The following is a 21,163-nucleotide window of genomic DNA, read 5'->3' as shown; positions in this document are numbered from 1 at the left end:
CTGCATTATTTTTATGAACACATTAAATTTAGTCAGTGTGCTTAAATTAAAACTACAGCTTGTACTTTACGTACAATACTGATCATCTGTTATCTGGTGTCAAACATACAAAAAAATTGTCTACAGTGTTACCCAGATGGAAAATTCCTTTTCAACTGACTTAATATGACACACAGTCTGAATATTTCTCGAAATTAATTTTTTATAACCAATTACTGTTCATGTATCGCTCTGATCCTTTGGGAAAGGAATGTTAGTTTATGTGTTCAAGGACCATTGCAGAGAAAAAAATTAAAATTAGCTGGCAGAAATAAAAATAAAGTGACTAACAATACATTAGTATCTCATAAAGCAAAAAGATGGCCCTAGAATTTTGATAAATACAAGAATTACAAACATACAGATAAAATACGTACACCTCTAGCTGAGATGTGCTATAAAACAACAGAAGATGAAGCTATTGGTTCACATTTATTTATGTAACAAGACAATTCTCATCACAATGAGTAGTATCCTTCCTCTAATACATCCACATATTTTGGAAATCTGAGTTTCCAAAAATATTCTGAGACCTGCTTTTTTCCCCTCCCCAAAACAATACTTTTTTACCAGTTCATTAGACTTGAATCAAAAATGTGAAAGCTAGTGTTCCTGTAGACCTTCTGTGATACCTTACAGAACAAATATATTAATGAGTGATCTTCAAAAGATTTTTAGAAGTCCTTGCTTCATTAAAATTTGCCATAATACATGTCATAGTGACCTTAAATGAAGCAAGTTTTTCAACCTCAAGTATGATAATGTGTTATTAGAACTTCAGTGTAAATTAAGGTTTGATATTCAAAGTCTACCCTTAGATTTTTCCCTTTAATTGGGAAAGGTTGAAAAATATAAACGAAGATACAGAGGACCTTCGTTTCCCTCATAGATAGAATTTTCTTCTTCTGATGTTTATGCAATAAGGTTGATCATATTTCGGGTTAAGGTTCTGCAAATGTGTTGAGCTTGAAGAAAATACTTGATAGTATATTTCCTTTATGCCATACTCAGGAAAAGAGTTGACTGCACAATTAACTATGCATCAAATTGGAATGCAGATGCTATCCCAAACAAAGTCCCTACATCTTGAGCTCTTCAGAATAGTGTCTTCATTTTATCTAATAAAGCAAAAATATGTACCTCTGGTTAGACAGTACTGTCAATTAGGAGGATTCTTTCACTTCAAAACTCAAAGGCACTGAGGAACAAAAAATAAATTGTGGAGATGAAACGAATGAGATAGGAAGAGATGAATTACTAGGTTGTTTCTTTAAAAAACTACTAAGAATAGGTACTAGCAAAATGAGATCCTAATTTTCTTCGTGAATTTTGACTGACAACGAGTGGATTGTTTCTATTCTGGACACACAGTAGATGTTAGCACCCAAAAATGATAGCTTTGGCAACAGGGATTGTTTACTGAGTGATTTATTCTTATTATTCTTTTTTTTTTATACCTTCTCGTGTTGTGATACTGTTGTCATTCTTCTTTTCAAAAAATCTTGTTGAACTGGGTATGAGTGATTTATTTCGTTTTTCCATACTCCTGTCAATCTGTCTCACTTTTTCTTGGTACATATTTCCAGTCTCTGTAATATGCATAACTAATACCACCATTTAATAATTATGCAGCATCTTTCAGCTGGACACCTTAACAAGCTTCAGAGCAATTATTGCATAAGCTTTGTATTATTCTGTGAAGCAGGTCATTTTCTTCCTCTTACAAATAAATAGAAGTTGGCTGAAGATACTGAGTTTTTACCTGCTGAAAATTGATGCAGCTGTAACTTGGCTGATTTATAGCAACTGAAGGTCTAGGCCAAAAAAGTCATTCTACCCTCCTGAAATGTGAGGTCTGAAGAGGAACAAAAAGAGCCACAAAATAGGAATATGGAAGTAAATTCTTTTTGTCACATCTCCCAAAGTATATGAACATAAAACTGCTTTACTGTGACTTCCTTTTGGTAAATATGCAGCTAACGCTTGAACTGTTCAGTTTTTAAGGAAATAATTTAACAAATCCAGGGTTTTTTTGTGAAATAAAGCTAACAAAGTCTTTATTGGGTTGATCTATTGGGTTACTACAGTGTAGCTGCCAAAAGTGGAGAGTAACTCTGCATCTGGGCACTAGGTAACTGCATTCACTATGTGTTTTAGATAATAAGGGAATTGTTAATTTCCTTTTTGATAAATAGCATACTTTTTTTTATCTTTCGTAATGTGATCTGATGATGTGAATGATGAGGAAAGCAGAGCAAGTCACATAAAAACTTCCAGATGGATTAGGCTGATGGCTCATCTAGTCCAATATCCCTTCTGTGAGTGAGACCAGTAACAAATGCTTAGAAAGGAGTATAAAAAACAGGGAAAATATTATTTTTCCTGAAGTATCAGCTTTGAGCAACCAGTGATCTGAGAATTTCCTGAATTGCAGTTCCACTATACTTAATGGTTGAATTTGTTTTCCCATATTTATCTCTACTTCTCTCAAATTTTTTTATACTTTTGACTCGCATAATGTCCTGTGGCAACAAATTAGCCAAAGTAACTATGCATTCTGTGAAAAATTATTAATAATTTCCTTTTGTTTTTCTAAGCTGTTACCTGATAATACCATTGAGTGCCCTTAGGTCCTAAGTTACAAGACATAGAATCATCATTTCATATTCACCTTTTCCTGTGTAAATTTTACCCAGGATAAGGACTCCTGGTGTGTTTCTCACACTGGAAGCCATACCATCTCTTTGATCATCCCTTCTTCTCTTCTGTGTTTGAATGTACCTTTTTCAGAGATACGTTAACCAGGATGTTTGGAAAATTCAAGAGAGATTTTTAATGGCATCACATGCTTTATTTTCTCAGAATTTTTATAACTCTTTTCATGTAATACTGCTACTTTGGTATGGCAGATTCTTTCAATGAAAATGATATTGAATGATATTCTGCTCTTAAGGATTGCTTATTTGACCTATTGCCTCTCAGTGCCTCCGAGTCCTCATGATTAATATACTGTTTTTCTTCCATTCTAAGCTCCTAGCAATCTGTGAAGTAAGAGATTAAGCCAGTGATCTAAATTCTGATCTCCCAGTTGACAGCAGAGAACATTATTGATGAGGCATCAGACTGGCCTGCTAAAGAAAAACTTGTACATTTTATTCTGTAAGGAATTTTTGCTTTATAATGTACTCCTGTTCAGTTACAGCAAGGAGAAGGTTTTTGTGAGTTGCAATAAATGAATGAAAGCAGCAAGGGTGAGATTTATTTTGTTTCATATTTTATTGCCTGGAAACAGCTGAACTCACCTGATTAATTATTTCTTAGATTTCTAAAGTTACAGTCATTGAGGAGAATGTTACTGTGTTTCTGTGCTATTGCAGATGTATGTGATACTGTATGAAATACCCAAGTAAGATTTTTTTCTGTACCAAACTTATCTGTAGGAATTTTCTGAATCATATTTATTTGAATTTGATTCTTTGCCCACCATGAACACAAGATAGAAGAATGCATTACTCTTGAGTAGTTAAATTTGGTTGCCTGAGATGTTCTGTGAGCTGGAGAGGGATAGAGCAAGTCACCTTTTCATCAGTCCCTTGATGTTCCTTCTAGTCTGTTTGCTTGCTGGGAATGCCACCATTCCTGATAATCTGAAAAAGGTTTGCAGTGCTGGCTCTCAGTTTTGTATCATCTGTGCATCCACTGTATTCTTTGAGTCATCTAGACTCATCATTGAGAATCTATCCATATTCAGGTCTCTGTCATAAAGATGCGTACCGGTGTTATTGAATAAAGCAAATCAGAGATTCAGAATTTAACCACAGGAGGAGCCCCCAACTAACTATTCTGACATCCTGTACATTCACATCTGTAACCTTTCTGCCATAACTATTGCATAAAGTAACTTTTTTTTTGCTTAAGCTTGTCCTTTTCTTTGTAGATGTCTGCATTGAGCTAGTGACCCTCAAGTCAAGGTTTCTTCTTAAGTCCAATAAAGAATGACAGAGAACAAATCAAGGACAGATTTCCCCCCAAAATAAAAAACAACCAATGAACTCTAATGACATTCATTCATATACAGAGAGAATAAAAATTCTGGAAACGAACATTCACACATTATTCATGCCTGTGCATAATCATCAGTCACAAATCCCTTGTATAGTTTTAGTTAATTACATTAGGAATTTCTTTACAAATATATTACCTGACTCAGACTCCTTGTTTTGTTCCTCATTCCTTATTCATATTCCTGGTGATGAATTTGGACTGTCTTCAAAGGGGATTGCTTGAATAGGATGCTTAAGACTTCAGGAAGACACTCTGCCTAATCTCAATTAGTTTTTTTTCCCTACTCCTTGGGTGGTATTATCCCACCTATGCACAAAACTATAATGACAAAGATAATTAATGTAATAAAAATTGCAAATGTTAAGCCTTCACATTTAAAGTTTTTGCTTGTGATTATTATTTAGCTTCAAAAGGCATGGGAGCACTCCATTATTTTGTGTTAAATGCATTTTATATATGCAAAATTTAGTCATAGGTCTGAGAATTTTACAAATTAGTTTGGTTTCTTTTAGAGCAAGCAAGCTAGATTTCTTATTATTCTTTCACAAATCGTTTCATTCTCTTCCTAATTTTGTACCTATGCCCAAAAGAAGCCTTCATTTCTAGTCATTAAAAGCTATATTTTATGCAGGATGTTGTAATGTTTGTTTCTATAAGAAAATCGTGGTCTGTACAATCTATAAAAATTCACCACCTGAAAGGAAGGAATAATCTGATGGAAAAATGTATGTGCTGCCCTTCACGTGCATCTTCATTATAATTTCAAACCAGTTCAAGTATCCTCAAAATTAAGAAAACCTATGTTTGTCATATACAATTATAAATCAAATATGAATGTTTCACAGGTTTGTCATTGGACAAAAGTTCTGCATGGATGTGTCTATAAACAAGAGAATGGGTAACATAATCTTTTGAACTGTTAATTTATCACATCTAAAAGTAGTCCCTCCTGTAATTGTCTTTTCACTTTTAGTGATATACAGATGCTAGAACATTTTCCTCTTCCAGACTTTCAACTTGATTTTTTACAGTTAGATGAATTTATATATATGCTTTCCAATAATATAGTTGTTTTTCAAAATTCAGACTTTTGGATTTCACAATTCAAAAGTATTCAAAAGAATGAATATTTTCTAATGCATTTTGCTGATGATATTATATTTTATACATTATTTTGTATTAGATGAACACAATTAGTTTTTGTTTTTTCATTGCAGACGCAACAGTGTTTTTTCCATCCTTCAGTGGAAATTCTTATTTGGAATTACCTTCTCTGATATCTGTATCTGAGACCAGGACTGCATCTGGGCAGGAAACAAGCAGTCTGACGACTCTGTACTTGACAGTGAAAACAACTGCTTTAAATGGCACTATTCTTTACAGTGAGTACCAATGATACTTGAACTTAAGTAGCAGTTTTAGCTCCTTCAGGTCCTTATTAACTTCATTGTAGATCCAGCTGGCATGTCACATTCAGCAGCAGAATTACTTACTAAAATGCAATAGAAGCCTTTTGATATTCTAATACAGGATGCATTACAAAATTCAAATGATAGTTCTTCATAGTTCTTCGCGTTGCTCTGAAAAGTTCTTTAAGTTATGACTCAGCGAAACACAGCTTACAACTGAATATACTGCTTCCTGATAAGGAAGAACACAGCAAACATGTGAGTCCAGTAATACAGTGTTATAGCTATAAAATACAAATGTTCAGAAAGTTTCAAGCAGTTTATTACAGAGAAGCAGGTTCTCCATACTTGGGTTGAGACTCACTTTCTGTTATAATTCTGATCTTTGTCCCAAAGCTTTGTTAACTTGCAGAAGTATTATAAGTTCTGCAAATTTGCTTTATTTCAGAGAATTTTCTTTGATTTCACACTACAGAGAGTTCTTTCATGTTCCCCAGAGAGCATTGTTGCAGTCTTGGACTGATATTTGTTAATACTTTATAAGAATGCTGCTTCTTGCTATTTCCTTCTTCACTGGATGGCACGAACTTCTGAAACAGTACACCTTTTGCAAGTCAGCAAGAAAAATAGGCTGCCTTGCCAGTTGAATATTTTGGTATATATTTTAGCTTGTAATTTCTATCCAAATGGAAAACATGGAAAATAAGGATTTTTTTTCTTGAACCCAGGATGAATTAGAAAAATATGAGTGTGTGCAGTCTATATGGCAGATTTGCTATCTCTCCACAATATGAAATCATTCTGAGTATTCTCTCTTCATTGCAGCTTCTTAGTGTTTATCTACACAGAGAAATTGCATTGATTTAATGTAAAGTATTTTGATTTATTCTTGTTATTTGCATATTAGTCTAAAAGTCATATATGTGAATTCACCTGCACAATATAAATATTTGTAAGTCATGGTTAAAACTAATATAAGCTTACAGTATAACATGCCACATTATTTAATCATGCCTTTTATTATTATCTGTATAACACTTTGTTTAGACTTAAAGCACTATAGCCAAAACCTGAAAATAGTTTGTGTTTACTGGGTTTCAAAATGCTACCTCAGATCTTTGCATGTTGTAACTGGGCTGTGGCTGCAGCTGCTTAAGATACAACATGGCTGCAGAATTTGCTAAGAATGATGGATACATAGTAATGTGGCAGTTCTTTATGTTGAAGTGTTCTACAGTTGTCAGTTATTTCAGTTTCAAGGGGAGTTATTTGTCCTTTGAGAAGAATTCAAAGAAGGGCACTGAAAGGACTTTGAAAGTTTTTTGCATTTTAGTGATTTTGTTTGCCTCATCACTGCAAAGTAGTTGATTTCCAGTCAAAGTTAAAGTAAAACTTGGCATCTGCCTGTAAGCCTGAATGAGTAAGCAAGACTGTTAAAGAAATATTTATTTATTTATTTATTTATTATGTTTTATATATACACACACACACACACATAACACACACACACACACACACACACACACACACACACACACACACTTCCAGCCTAGAAGTTTTTCTGCTATTATTAGTAATGAGTACTGTAGTCTGAAAACCTGGAAGAGTACACTGTTCTCCTACAACCAGAACACACCTTACTTCTCCCACTACACGCTGGAAATATTTTTGTACTGAAAATAGCACATCTATAAAGTTGGGAAGGGATGGTGGTTGGAATAGCTTTGAAACAAAATTTACAATGCTGGATGCTGTTTGCATAGTCTACAGAACTATTTAATACATAATAAATTTACCTATCATTGCAAACATCAAATGTTTTGCAAAATTTGTCACTGAAAGTCAAATTCCAGCTCTTTTACTACCCATACTTTCCCATAATTGCAAATATATTTGCTTCTCCTTTGCATTTTACACTGAGATTACACGAAGGTAAACAGCGTATCCTCTCCTTTTTCATTCTGTCCATCTGCACAACATAGAGCTGCAACCCAGCCTTTGGTGATTAGCAGGTGTTCCACACTTCCTTTTCACAATCATTGTCATTAAAATGTAAGTGCTGTGAAGCATTTGAGAATTTTAAACTTAACAGTTTCTTGAGAGAAGTCCATGCCTTTTCTTTTTAGGTTTCTCCAGTTGTCAGATGAGAGCCAACCTGTCCTTGAAATTAATGGCCTCCCTCAGAGTAGTGCTGAGAATCAGCGATGAGTATTAGCTTGAGCATTCACACTGTGATACAAATTTGTCTGGACTCTGGAATTTCTGCTTCACCGTTTGTAAGAGAAACATCAGATTTCAAAGGGTTTTGACAAACCTAGGAATTGTCACATTTTGGTATGTTTGGTTCTGACAGCTGGTATGAAAAGGCAGGTAATTAAACCTCCAAAGATTTCATACATCTCACAAGTGCTGTTGAGTATTCTGAGTAGGCACTACTTGGAGATTTACATCTGTTAGGCAATGTGAGATGAAGCATGCAGACTGTCTCTGGGCTATGTACTGGGAGCTTAGATATACCTGAGAAGATGCTGTGGGAGGAAGAGAAGGAAGTTTGCATGCCTTGTGTACTGAGAGAGAACACAACGATGGGCATAATTGATAGTTGTATTACACCCCTTAATTTCATTCTCTCCATCCATTTTATTTTGAATTTATCTTAGACTTTAATCTGAATTCTCATGCTTTTTTCTCATGGAACTCCTGTGTGTTCTTAGTTAAGAGAATCTAGTTTTCTTCATCTACAGATTCTTTTTTTCCTTAACTTTTCACAAGTCCTAGTTGCTCTTGCATGTTTTAACAACTTATGTAAAAAACTTGTTCAAGAATTTCTCTTTTCTAACGTAAAAATATATCACTTTCCATTTCTTTCTGATATACCTTCTCAACTTTCATAGAATTATGAACAGGTGTTTGCTTTCCAGTTTCACCTTCCAGATTCTTGCAGCAAAATTAAAATACAAATAGTTGGCTAGAATTTCAGTTAAAACATTTTTTCTGGTTTTGATTGTCTGAGCTGACATTCTTCTCATAATAGATGTGTTTTCTATTTTAATAGCAATATTTAATCATAATAGATATATTTTCTATTCTAGATAACGCACTAATAATGTCTAACCTAATAGCTGCTCAGCTTTTCAGTTCATACCTCCTTTGCAAAACTGCTAATATAGTATTTTATTTACAGAGGTTTCCTTATGACAGTATCATTCTTTAGAACATTTATCTTTGCACATTCTGGAAAGACAGAGTAATATTAGTGGAGAATCATGCATTTGCTGTTTTTCCAATTATCTGTATCAGACACCTCCATGGAATATGTCACAGCTCCTGTCTTGCCACTTCATTCACCTAGATGGAGGAGAGGAGGGAAGTCAGAATACAATTGGACGTGTTCAGTTGTCACCCTGACACAGAGTTGGGACAGGTCCGAGGAACCTAACCCCCAAGTCGGTAGAATTATTTTTACATGTTTTCTAGGTCAGTCTTCATACTTGCTGCTTCTTCATTGGCTCACAGTTACACGTCATACTTGCCTTCTTGTTCCCCCTGATATCCCTAAAACTGGGCTTTACCTGACTCACAAGATTCCACTCCTTTAGTGACTAGTAGGTGTTCTGCTAAGGTTAGGTTTCTGCCAACAGGAAAAAAATCTGTACCTCCTCCTGGCTGTTGAACAGAAACACCCAAAGTAGGGGACAGCATGTGGGCAATATATCTTGCAAAATTGTGGTACTAAATTTAGCATTAATTACATCTTTGCTTTACATTTCTATTTTGTTTTCCTTAGGCTGTTTTTCCCTTTCTATAGCACCAATTCCTTTCCATTGTTTCTGCTTTCTTGTGTGAGTATTCTCTCTTCTCATAATTAGATCCCTTCTTCTGAAAGGATGCAAAAGATTGCTATGAGTTTCTATATCAATATCCACACATAATTTTGCACAAATGTAAAATACAATGTTACGTTCCTGTGTAAAAGAAAAATCTCTCCAATTTTTTGTGTATGAGTACTATGTGTATTTATAAAAGAAAACTGATTCTACAGAGGCTTTCCAGAATTCTGTAGTTTATTAGCTCTGTATGCAGACACCAAGCTCTTCTGTAGTTCTGTCAGATAAACATATGATACTTTGTCAGTTCATGCGCTCTCTGTGTTCTTTCTTCATCCCTCTTCTTTGCTCCTTGCTTTCTTTCTTCTCCCCTTCTAATGATTTCAAAAGAGAAGCTGCTGTTGTCAGCTATTCTCTTTTTAATAGTAGTGCAACTCCTCCTTCTGCTTCTTGTTCTTTGAAGCTGTGCTACTATCAAACAGCTGAGAAGTGGACTGTCAGCAGAAAGTTCCCTTGAGACTAGTGGGCTCGCTAGATGCAAGAACTAAAGAATTATAAAAGGAGGATTAACATTCGCAATGTTTTCATAGTCTATTAATATATTGATGTTAGCAGAAACTCCATAGTTAAGGTTACACTGAGTTTCACACTTTGATAAGACAAAAATCCTATGTGTTTTACAAAAGCATTTATAAAAATAGGAGGAAAATCACAGTGATCTGCTTCTTTCAGGTGTATTTTACTATAAATACAATTTTAGATTATATAAATAATCTAATAAAAAATTGAAAATAATTTTATTTTCTAATAATAGAAAATAATTGCATATTTTGAATTTTTTTAAGTTAGCCCAGTTTCAGATAATTCATTTTACAAACAGAGTCACTATAACGCAATTCAATCCTTTCAGGGACAGACTGTTTAACTTCCACTGTATATGGTATTCTATAACATTGGACAAATAGATTTTGGATATCACAGGCCATGGTTACCACTGTAGTGATCTATGGAAATACTCTTCCAGCTTGCCATTTTCTGTGAAAGAAGGATTGTTGAGGTCTAATTTCTTTGACCTGATCCCCTCACACAATTCGTAGTAAGGGCAAGATAAGTAGCCCTTAAGATCCAACCAGACTTCTTACTTAGGTGGTTCCTGATTTCTGCCTGTGCCCAGAACTTACTTATCTTTTTTTTTTTAATTAAATCTCAGGCTATTCCTATGAAGGCAACTTCCCACCTTAGATGGTAGATAGGATATGTTCTTTTATACTGCCAGAACAAAATTTTTCAGAAGGGCACTGTGCCACCTCATGTTCACTGTAGAAAACTTTAAAGAACAGTCCTACTAGATAGAAAATTATGGAAATTTTTCTACTGGAATAATATAAATTGGATTATTCAGAATTCTAAAGAGGCTGAATTCTGAACCACTGTGATTGAGTACCTTTTTTCCAAATAAATCCTTCTGTTGGAACTTTTTAGAATTCTTTTGATAACTTATCTTTTTTTAAATAGTAAAAGCAAGGCACTGTAGAGATATAGGTAGTCTATATTCCCACTTACTTTAAATGTAATGTCAGGCTGGGGCTTCCTCCAGTTTGACACTTTACAGTATATAAATAGTGTCTTCCTTATCTCTGAAAATACATTAATTTTGCTGAAACTATTCAGTTTGGATTTTGATGTACCTCTTTGCTGATTTTGACTCATTGTCTGTAGGACAAAATATTTCTTAATGCCTTTGGCAGTGTTGCAGAACATAACGGAGAGTGTGTGTGATTTGAGATAATACACACTGCGTGCATTCCTTTTTTTCATCTTTAATTGCTGTAAGAAGACTAAGAGCATAATATGGCCCTAACTGTTATAAAAAGAAGTACTTAACTTGGAGACAAATCTTGATCTTCTGATTAAAGCTTAGTCATAGAGTGTGTTCTCTGCCCTGAAAGTGATGTGCTTGAGTTATGCTAAAACAACCTAAGACTACGTTGTGATTTTGGAAATTTAAGAGAAAATAGTATTCTTATGCTCAAATATTGTTGAATGAAGATATGCAGTAAATACAATTTAGTGAGCTAGCTATTAAGTCTTTTTTACTTCAATTCAGTTAAATATAGTAAAATAAAATGTAAAAAATGGATTGACATTTTAAAAGTTGTCTTAAAAGGGAAAAAAATCCCAGTCTGGAGCTGTGTCTTGCCTACTATGAGAATTGCATATAGTTAAATTCAAAAAGTCAATTTTATTAAAAAAAATCCAAAAAATACATCCAAAAAAATTTGCAATTGTTGACGTCAGTTCTTTTTGTGAGTAGACCAAGTATATGCCATTTATCATTTAAATAGAAATATTTGCTGTCATGTTTACAATATATTATTTAGTGGAAGTGAATAAAGATTGAAAGTTTTTTTAGAAAACTTTTTATTCTTAGTTTGAGCTGTGTAAGAAATGCATTTGTCTGTTGTTTCATAGATGACTCAGTTATTCCTCTAGTTTAAAGTTTTAAGTGTATCATTAATTGGCCAAGGTGAATTGTTTATAATCTTTGCAGAGATTATAAGAAAGAGAAGATATGCTCTTACAATTTTTGTTTTCTAAAATATGGTTAACATCTGAATGAAAATGTAAATCACAGTATTCTGATATTTTGTGATTTGCTTTTATTATCATCATACATATCACCTTATGATAAATACTGCTGGATATAGAGAAAAATTCATCTTCAATTAATGTAGAGATCTTGGTGGGGATTACACAACTAAAGTAGTATAAAAATAAATTTTGTCTTGAATTTTTTTTCTTTTACTTGAGCCTGTTATCAGCTGTTGATACAAAGTTTAATCGTATTCTCAAAGTCACTCAAGCAGCATTCTATATATGGTAGAAGAATCTGCAATGTGACATAGACATTGGGATTGGTGGTGTTGTTCCAGTAGCGTTGAATCTTTTCTAAAGCTTTTACACTTTCAAAAGTGTAAATGTAAGTGTCTGTTTTTATGTTTTCAAAGCTGGTGAAAAGAATTTTGGAGAACAGTTTCTTCACCTGTATCTTTTGGAGGGCAGACCAACAGTTCGATTCAGCTGTGGACAGTCTCAGAACATTCTGACTGTATCCATTAATCAATCCATTAGTAGAGGTATACTCATCCCTATCACAATAAGGTAAGAACTTTTCATTGTGTGTTACACAAAAGAGTTTTAGTCATATATATTGGACAAGGAAGTTAAGCTTTTATCATATTCTCCTATAAGCAAGCTTCTTAGAATAAAAATAGAAAACTTTTTTTCAGTATATGGAGGGATGCAAGGATCTAGTGTTCTAGAAAACGTTTCACTTCCGTCTTACATTTCTTCTCAGTTACAGGTCTGTATGTTAGTCTTATGCTCCAATTCAAACAGTGTTGTTTTCTAATTCTATATGCCAGCCTAGTGTTGAGGCAAAGTCATGTAGCATGCGTTCAATTCTAATTACTACTTATCTGACAATGTATTAATCTGTTGTTTGTTTTTAATATAAATTGTGAATGTATATAAAATTTACAAAGGAAATTATATCTGTTCCTTCTCCCCATGAGTGAGCAGATAAAGAACCTTTTTTTCCAGAAGATATTTGATATAAATACAGTTCAATAATTAAAACCAATTCTTCGATGCTTTTTTTTTTTTTTAATCTCACTGACTGCCATTGTGTGAGACATAGGTCAGGTAACTGTCTGCATTGTATTGAGGTAGCATTGTCTCTGAGTCATAAGCTTGAGACATTAGAATGCCACACAGATTTCAAAGGCTAATAATAACTTAGAAACTGATGCAGCTAAACAACATTGAAAAGACTGGTTTGAATTATAGAATTCAAGTTCACACTGAAAAATAAATCTGTTTCCTGTTTTTTTTACTGTAAAATTAATACACATATATTCATTGCTTCATTCTCCATATTTTTATACTAAAAAGTGATGCCAGTTCAATTTACCCATTACCTTCATTTACTGGAATATATACTGCTATCTTTAAAACAGTGGCATGCTAAAATTGAAATGTGTGATTGTAGGCTGTGGCTAGCAGGGATTTACATGCAGTTTATAGGCATGGCCTTCAAAATGACTAGTGATTATTCTTGTGAGTCCTTCTAAAATGTAGAGAGAGCAGTTTATCTTTCACCAAACAGAAATAAAAGTGTAATCCTTCAGCAATCATCTTTAACCTCCGCCAAAAGAAAAAGCAAACTTGACAAGGCATTTGTGGCCCCCCAGGATCTTGTATCATAGGTTATAAAATATGAATGCATGACAAAACTGTTGATTTGTGTTCTCTTACTGGCTGTTGAAGACAGATAACTCTATCTGTACTTTTTACCTGCAAAATTAATGAGGTTTTTTTTTTTCCTGTAATGCAGGAAAAGGAGAGACAAAGGTTAGAATAAACGACTGTCTTCATTTCACTTTGAAAACACTCAAGTTAGTAGATGATGCTTCCTTAAATGTAACTTCCTTAAATGTAATAAAATAAGGCTATAAGATCACATTTAACAGAAACACAGGTTCTGTGTATAACCATGGTTCCAGTGAGATTAACAGCATAACTCCCAATAATCTCTGTAGAAGCAGGTTCTATGTATAATCATGGCTCCAGTGGGATTAACAGCGTAACTCCCAATAATCTCTGTAGAAGCAAGTTTTCACTTTCCCAACTTTTTATTTCTGAATCTACCATATCGCTAAGGTATCCCCATAGTTTTACAGCTGTTACTTTCTCTTCAACCTAACTATATGATTAATTTGCTTAGATACAGCCGTCTCTTGGAACCCAATGAAGATTAAATGAGTTTTAAATGTTCAGTTGTTTTCTTTAAGGTCCTTGTGAACTGACAGCTTTATAGGAACAGCCAATAAAACTCTGATTGCCCACTTTTTTGTCTTGCTTGAGGAAACTAGAGACCTGTTTCAATCCAGTTTTATTCATAAATTCCATTCCTGTTTATTTTAGAATGATTTGATTGCTGTTTTGAAAATGGTTGGTTGTTTGGTTTTAATTTTTAATGATTTCATAATTGAGATTGTATTGATCTTTTCAGTTAAATTTGTGAGCATATACTTCAGATGTGTTTTAGGTTGCTTTTATGGATTTGTACTTTAAAATTATTCAAAGCACATCAATTCAGACAAGTTTCATTCCATGTGTGGGTGAAATGCATTTGCCTGATATAAAATTTACTGTCGTTTATATGTGATTGAAGTAATGTGGCTGTTACTGTGGCCAGATGGTATTTCCTCACGTCATCATTTGAAGGAAAGTAACAAAACAGAGATCAAGATGATCGCGTTGCCAGGATTTTACTTTTTCTAGAAAGAAAGTGTGATGTATTTTAGCATTTAACTAAGAATCCTGATATTTTAATACATCATCTATTTTTCTTCACTGGATAATAAATTTTTAAATTATGTTTCCTTACGAAAGTCTACAGAATTAGGGAATCTGAGAATTGCAGAGATAGGTCTGCTTTCAAATTCATATATACTTTCAAGTCATCATTGTACTAGGACTTACAGGTGCCTGGTGCTTTGTGTAGTATACAAGTATTGCTGAAAATTATATTAAACTAGTAAAACAGAAAAAGATCAATTTTCTGATGTTTTACTTACCATTGTTTCCAACATTAGCAGTCGTCTAGGGATTCAGAAATTTGTTTTTTGACAAATTGGAATCATCTGAGCAGCTCTTCCTAAAAGTCAGTGGGTTCAAAGCTGAGCAGGTGTGTAGTGTAGCATATATTCCTGATGTGTGGAAGACATGTTGCTATCTTCAAGTGCTCCTAAGCTTCATACTTGTTATACTGAGTTCCAGCTTTGTCAGTTATGTGATGAATGAGAAATAAGGTGTTTTGATAGATAATTTGAGCCAACTCCATGTAGCAGCACCATCATCTTATCACACCTCCCCTTTTCAAAGTTCTTCAAAGGTGAACAGTGAGAACAGTTTAGGAGAGATTTAAGAATTGTTATTTGGTCATATGAATTTATAAACTGATGAAGAAAATACATGTAGATGTGGTTTTGAAACGGAAGATCTTACACACCATTTATTTTAATTCTGAATTTTAAATCAGGACAAACATGAATCATATCCATGTAGATGTTTTGTTAAATGCATAAAAAAATATATGCTATAGGACTTCACACAGGTTATGATAAAGTTTGCAATAAATTTAGAATTGCTTTTAGAAAGATTACATATACAACTAACATATTTATATTTGCTGTATTTATTATAGAAAGTATTAATCATGATAACTCAGCCTAAATTACAGTGTGACAAAGCCTAGGAGTGATTTTTACAAAGATGTTTTTCCGGTAAAGTTATCTGCAGTTGATGACAGTTTATCAGGCCATGTAAAAACAGCAGTGGGCTTGGTTCAGTTTGTAATGTATATCTACTTTGTAAAATTATTATCACAATTACTTCTATAAGGAGAGGAGGTTTGTGTGGCATGTGCCTACACAGTGTTTTATTCTCTGAATTGAAGTTCTGTCAATCCAGCATTTTCCCTGCACCTTGAAATGTTACCATTTTAACTGTTACACTTTTACACTTATAAATCACTTAATGTCTGTTATTGAGTCTCAAAAGTAGTCCCATATATGTGTATGACATAGAACTGATATATATAAATTTCAGTATACTCAGTTAAAACTGACCACTTGATGGAACATTACAATCAACCACTTAAATTATTCTCTGTGGCTTGCTAGCTGAAATAACTCAACCCCAAAGATGAATTCTCATCAAGAATATACAGAAGATTATTGTTACTCTTTTTGTTTTCATCTCATGGTTTTTTTGTGCTTGAATAGAACTTTCAGTATGTTTAGAAACGTGTGTCACCTTCTCAAACAAATGTTCTGTTTTCATACGGCAGCAGTCTTCAGCATTTCATCAGTGATCCATCAAAGCCAGCAAACCAACTCCAATGGCTAATCAAGCTCATTAGCCAGCTACTTGAAGACCAGATGTCTGAATTACCTTACCCTTCATGCTCTGGCTTAGACTAGGTCTTCTTAATTTAATTGACCTTACAGTAATATCACAAGAATACCTTCTGATCCTGCTCCAAAAATACTGCCAAAAACTTCCATAACTCTGTCATAACAGGGTCATGACCTGCCTGATTGCTTCATTCTATTATGAAAGAACTTTAGATCTCACTGCATATGATGTTTCTTTCTCTGCAGCATGGAAAAGCCTAGCAGAATGAGCATATTAAATGTTGTTTCTATGCTAACTGCTAACAGACTACTATCTTAGTAGTTCCATACAGTACATGCTGACTTAAGAAATACCTCTTTCCTTTCAGGCTTCTTTTTTTTTCATATATAGTTATCTTCAATATAGATAACTCATTGAGGTTTTTGTGGCAGCTAGAGGGGGCAGGAGTAACTGTTTAGGGGTTGTAAGTGACAAGCATGCTTTAATATAGCATTGTCATTTAAAAAAAAAAGTACAGAGAACTGTACTGGTATATGCTTTGGTCCCATATTTTTCTTTTTTCTTTTCCTTTGGACAGTGTAGGTGTTTAAGAAGGTAATCATGGTTTTATTTTGATTTTGATTTCTAGTTGGGTAGATTTATTCTCATATGAAATTGAATCACACTTTTACTGCTGCAAAAAGTGTTATGAGGTGTTGATTACTCCTTTTATTTAAGAAAAACTCTTATGGGTGGGATTCACCCCAATTAACCTTACCTGCTTTTAAGTTAGATATCTAGTGTAAACTAATTTATCAATATCAGTGTTTGGATTTATGGCAAAAATTAAAAATTCATACAGAACGGGCTGGCAAAACAAAATGTATTTGTTTTTCACAGCCTTTTTCCCCATCAATAACTCCTTCCTGCAGGAGTTACAGCAGCTTCAAATCTGTTCAAAAATTCAAGGTTTTGATGTTACAAGTCTTAAATATAAAAGCAATACACTTTATAAATGTTTTTATTACCATGAAAAATAAGAAAGCAAAGTTATAGTTATTTGAATTTTAGAGAAATTTCTCTTTCTCAAAGCCAGTTAGTATGACAGAGCTTCCAAACTCTTGCTGAACATGGAATTTGAAAAAAATAGATGATATTGGTGATTTTATGTAATCAAATTTTACATCAAATCTTTCATTCTGTTAAGTGAAATTCTGTCTAGGGGCAAATGCTGACTTTTAACTCAAAAAGGTGCTCTGAATTGCAAACTGAAATTGACGTAGTAAGTTCTTGTCTGTCCTGCCCTATCCTGAAGACAAAGAGGATGTAGTTTAACCTCTATCCCTTAAGTTATCATCCACCAGAATTTGAACTTCCTATCTAAGAGAATAAGAAAATGCTACAGGTGACTGTATTGCCTATAAAAAAAAAGATAGTTCTTATTTTTATATATAAAAATAAGATAAAATATATATTTTATATATGTTGTTGTTACACACCATTTTGATTATGTTCTTTTTCCTAAGGTAAGCTGAACATTGCAGTAATACCTCTCATACTCTGAATTTCATTGCTGTCAATTACTGATTGTAAAGGAAGTACCAGGTGGTTCAAGACAGCGTATTTTCCTTCTACTTTTCCTACCAGAAATGAAGTACTAAAAGTAATAGGACTAACAAGGGACACTCACAGATTTTTCATATAAATAATCATGTATTTTAAATAAGATCAGATGTTTAATGACCATGGTAATCTCTAGTGTATATTCAGTATTTCATCATTAGACATATCAAAAATATGTTGGTAATTAGATGTGTGAATAGATTGTTAGTTTTTCATGCCATAACCTTCATGAAGCATGACTAAAGTATTGTACAATTCAGAACATCCTAACACCTTCCTGTTTAACACCCCCTCTTATCAAAAGTGTCATAAATAATAGCTGGTGTAATTTTCAGAATCAAGAGTAACCAAAAAATCACATTTTCCAAAGAAAGCTCTGAGATTAATAATCACAATAAAGAAGCAGCTTCAATGCATTACTGATAACTACAGTAGTTACTTGTGACTTCCTTAATGATAGGTGTTGCTAATAGCAGTTATTAAGTTATGTGATTTTACTTAATCTTTATGTCATAATTCACCAGGTCTGCTAAAGACAGTGAGCTGTGGTTCCACCAGAATTAGCATCCAAGAAAGAGAAGGGCATACATTATAAAGCATAATGAATATGCATTGCATTACCTTTTATTTTCAGATTTGGCTCTGTTTTATAATTTAAAAATTCCAAATTTGAAAGAATCTTTCTATTTCTTCAAGGGAGAATTGAGACAGATGTCCTAATAGTCTGTGTAGCCCAATTCCCATTTTCTATATATGTTTGCTTTCAAAACTATATGATTTGACTTTGGGCAGCATTATAGCTGAAGTATTTATAAGTTGGTTTTTTTTTATTATATCATGAAAATTCTAAACTACATTGAACCTAAATTTCCAAAACTCACTAAACTCTTCAGAACTCTCCCTGGAAGTCTCAGTGGACGCCAAGTTGACCATGGGCCAGCAATGCGCCCTTGCAGTAAAGAAGGCCAGTGTTATCCTGGGCCATGTTAGGAAGGGTGTTGCCACCAGGTCGAGGGAGGTGATCCTTTCCCTCTACTCAGTCCTGCAGCGAGTCCAGCAAAGGGCCACAGAGATGATGTAGGGACTGGAGCATCTGTCATATGAGGCGAGTCTGAGACAGCTGGGACTGTTTATCCTGGAGGAGAGAAGGTTCAGTGGGGATCTTATCAGTGTTTATAAGTAACTGGTGGGAGGGTGTAAAGAAGATGGAGCCAGACACTTCCCAGTAACAGGACAAGAGGCAGTGGGCACATACTGAAACACGGGCAATTCCACCTGAACACAGAAAACCACTTCTTCACTATGAGGACTGTTGAAATTCAAACAGGTTGTCCAGAGAGGCTGTGGAGTCTCCATCCTTGGAGATATTCAAAACCTGTCTAGACACGGTCCTGGGCAACGTGCTCTAGGTGACCCTGCTTGAGCAGGAGGTTGGACCAGATAATCTCCAGAAGTCCCTTCTGACACCAGCTACTCTGTGATTCTGTGAGAACCTCAACCATTTTGCAGTTTTAGAGATTTCAAAATACTCACCTGTTTCCTGCACTTCAGGGAAGAAGCAGGATATAGAGCTTATCTGATCTACTTGGAGAGAGCAGTTCTTTCACAAAAGTGACAGTGCTGAGAGAGGTCTGTACTGATGAAGAGACACTAGATGTTCTACATGAAGTAAGACAGATATCTGTGACTTGAAGGATGAGAGGATTTGTTGTATTACAGAGGAAATAGTAAAATTTAATATAATATGGTATATTGAAAAAATAATATTGTTGTTTCTATATCATATACAATTCTGGAAAATCCATTAGTTCTTTATCTGGTCGTCTGGTGCTTCATACAGAGGACTTTTCAGACAAGACCAAATAACAACTATTTGATTTCTATTACTCTGGCAAAATACATGGAAGTATGGCAATAGAGTATATTGACAAATAAGCTTAGAGGTGCCATGTTGTCTTCTTCCTAAGAAGTGAGATGATAATAAACATGTTTAAACTATTGAGTTTTTGTGAGTTCTGAAGAGCTAAACAAAAAAAATCTGTGAAGGCAATTTTTTTTGGTTCTATTCTCAAGCCTGTTGTTGCTTAAGTGGAGGATCGATACAGAAATAAAATTGGTTCAGTGTACTTATACCAGTTCACTGTTTTCCACAGTCTTGCTTCAGCTGAAAATAGTAGGAAGTGTTATTTGCTCTATGGATATTGAAAATCTGTGACTCGTACTATATTAGAAAACAGTAAACAGCTAGCCTTTGCATAAGTGTCTGAGAAAATGTGGCGTGGAGGGAATGGGAAGAAAACGTAGCTCTCAGCAAGCCAGTTTGTAACCTTTCTGGTATGTCTGATGAGCACTACCCATTGTAGAGGAATCAGAGGGCAGTTCTCCACTGAACAGCAAAACTGAAAATGAAGTTAGGCAGTCAAGAATACTGCAGCATTAGCTGGAGCCTCCGTTGTGCTGATGAGTAGGGAGCAGTTCCTCTTTAGATTATCAGCTCCTGTTTCAATTGCCGACTTCCAGTGGGGTCTTAAAAAATTCAGTTAATGCAGCTTGTTGCTTAGTTCCCACAGCTGTAAAATTGGAGTAGTAATTGCCTATTTCAGAAAGGTATTGAAAAGGTGAAATGTGTTTAGTGATCATAAGGTGCTCATGACAGTTCTGAGGGCAAGTTAAGTATTTAAGCAGATACAGTATTTGCTGCATTGGGATCCTAGTGCATGATCTGTAGTTTCAACCAGGCTCTGTCCCTGTATGTGGCTCAAAATCATTACAGAACCTCAGAAATACTGACTTAGAATTTCCATTTCATACAGGGCAGTTAAGATCTTCTTTTCATGGGGCGTAGGGGAAAGGAAAAAACAATGAAGATTATTTTGTGTGTTTAAATCTAAGCCTGTTATTATGAATTCATTAAGATTGTTTTATTTTAACTGATATAACCTTACTTTTGGTAACTCCTTGCTTCCCAGGTAAATTTCAAGTGGATACTTACTATATTGTTTGCAGAATGTAGAAAATGCAGAAAAGCAGGAACAAACCAGGTCACCAAATAGCTGATTGTTTTAAAAGTAGCCGGGCTAGGTCTGCTGGTTTTTTCTTCATCTTCATCTTATGTATTTGTCTGTGCTAAAGAGACCATTTTATTTAAAACTTCTTAGATGGTTAAGACAGGCCAGTATAGGGATAGGTTTGGAATGCATGGTGACTAGCTCAGAAATTGTTCAAGAAAACACAAAA

The 21,163-nt window shown here is 34.3% G+C and overlaps 1 protein-coding gene across 1 annotated transcript in view; it reads left to right on the top strand.

Annotated features, from left to right (window-relative positions):
* Positions 1-21,163, top strand: part of EYS (eyes shut homolog) — a 909,330-nt gene that overhangs the window by 741,283 nt on the left and 146,884 nt on the right. Inside the window, exons 37-38 of the mRNA XM_064508633.1 lie at positions 5,322-5,486; positions 12,349-12,502. Coding sequence (XP_064364703.1) covers positions 5,322-5,486; positions 12,349-12,502 — 319 coding nt within the window. The remainder of the gene's footprint in view (positions 1-5,321; positions 5,487-12,348; positions 12,503-21,163) is intronic.

This window comes from Dromaius novaehollandiae, chromosome 3 (genome assembly GCF_036370855.1).
Source record: "Dromaius novaehollandiae isolate bDroNov1 chromosome 3, bDroNov1.hap1, whole genome shotgun sequence".
Taxonomy (NCBI): domain Eukaryota; kingdom Metazoa; phylum Chordata; class Aves; order Casuariiformes; family Dromaiidae; genus Dromaius; species Dromaius novaehollandiae.
This window is presented reverse-complemented; position numbering and strand designations above follow the sequence as displayed.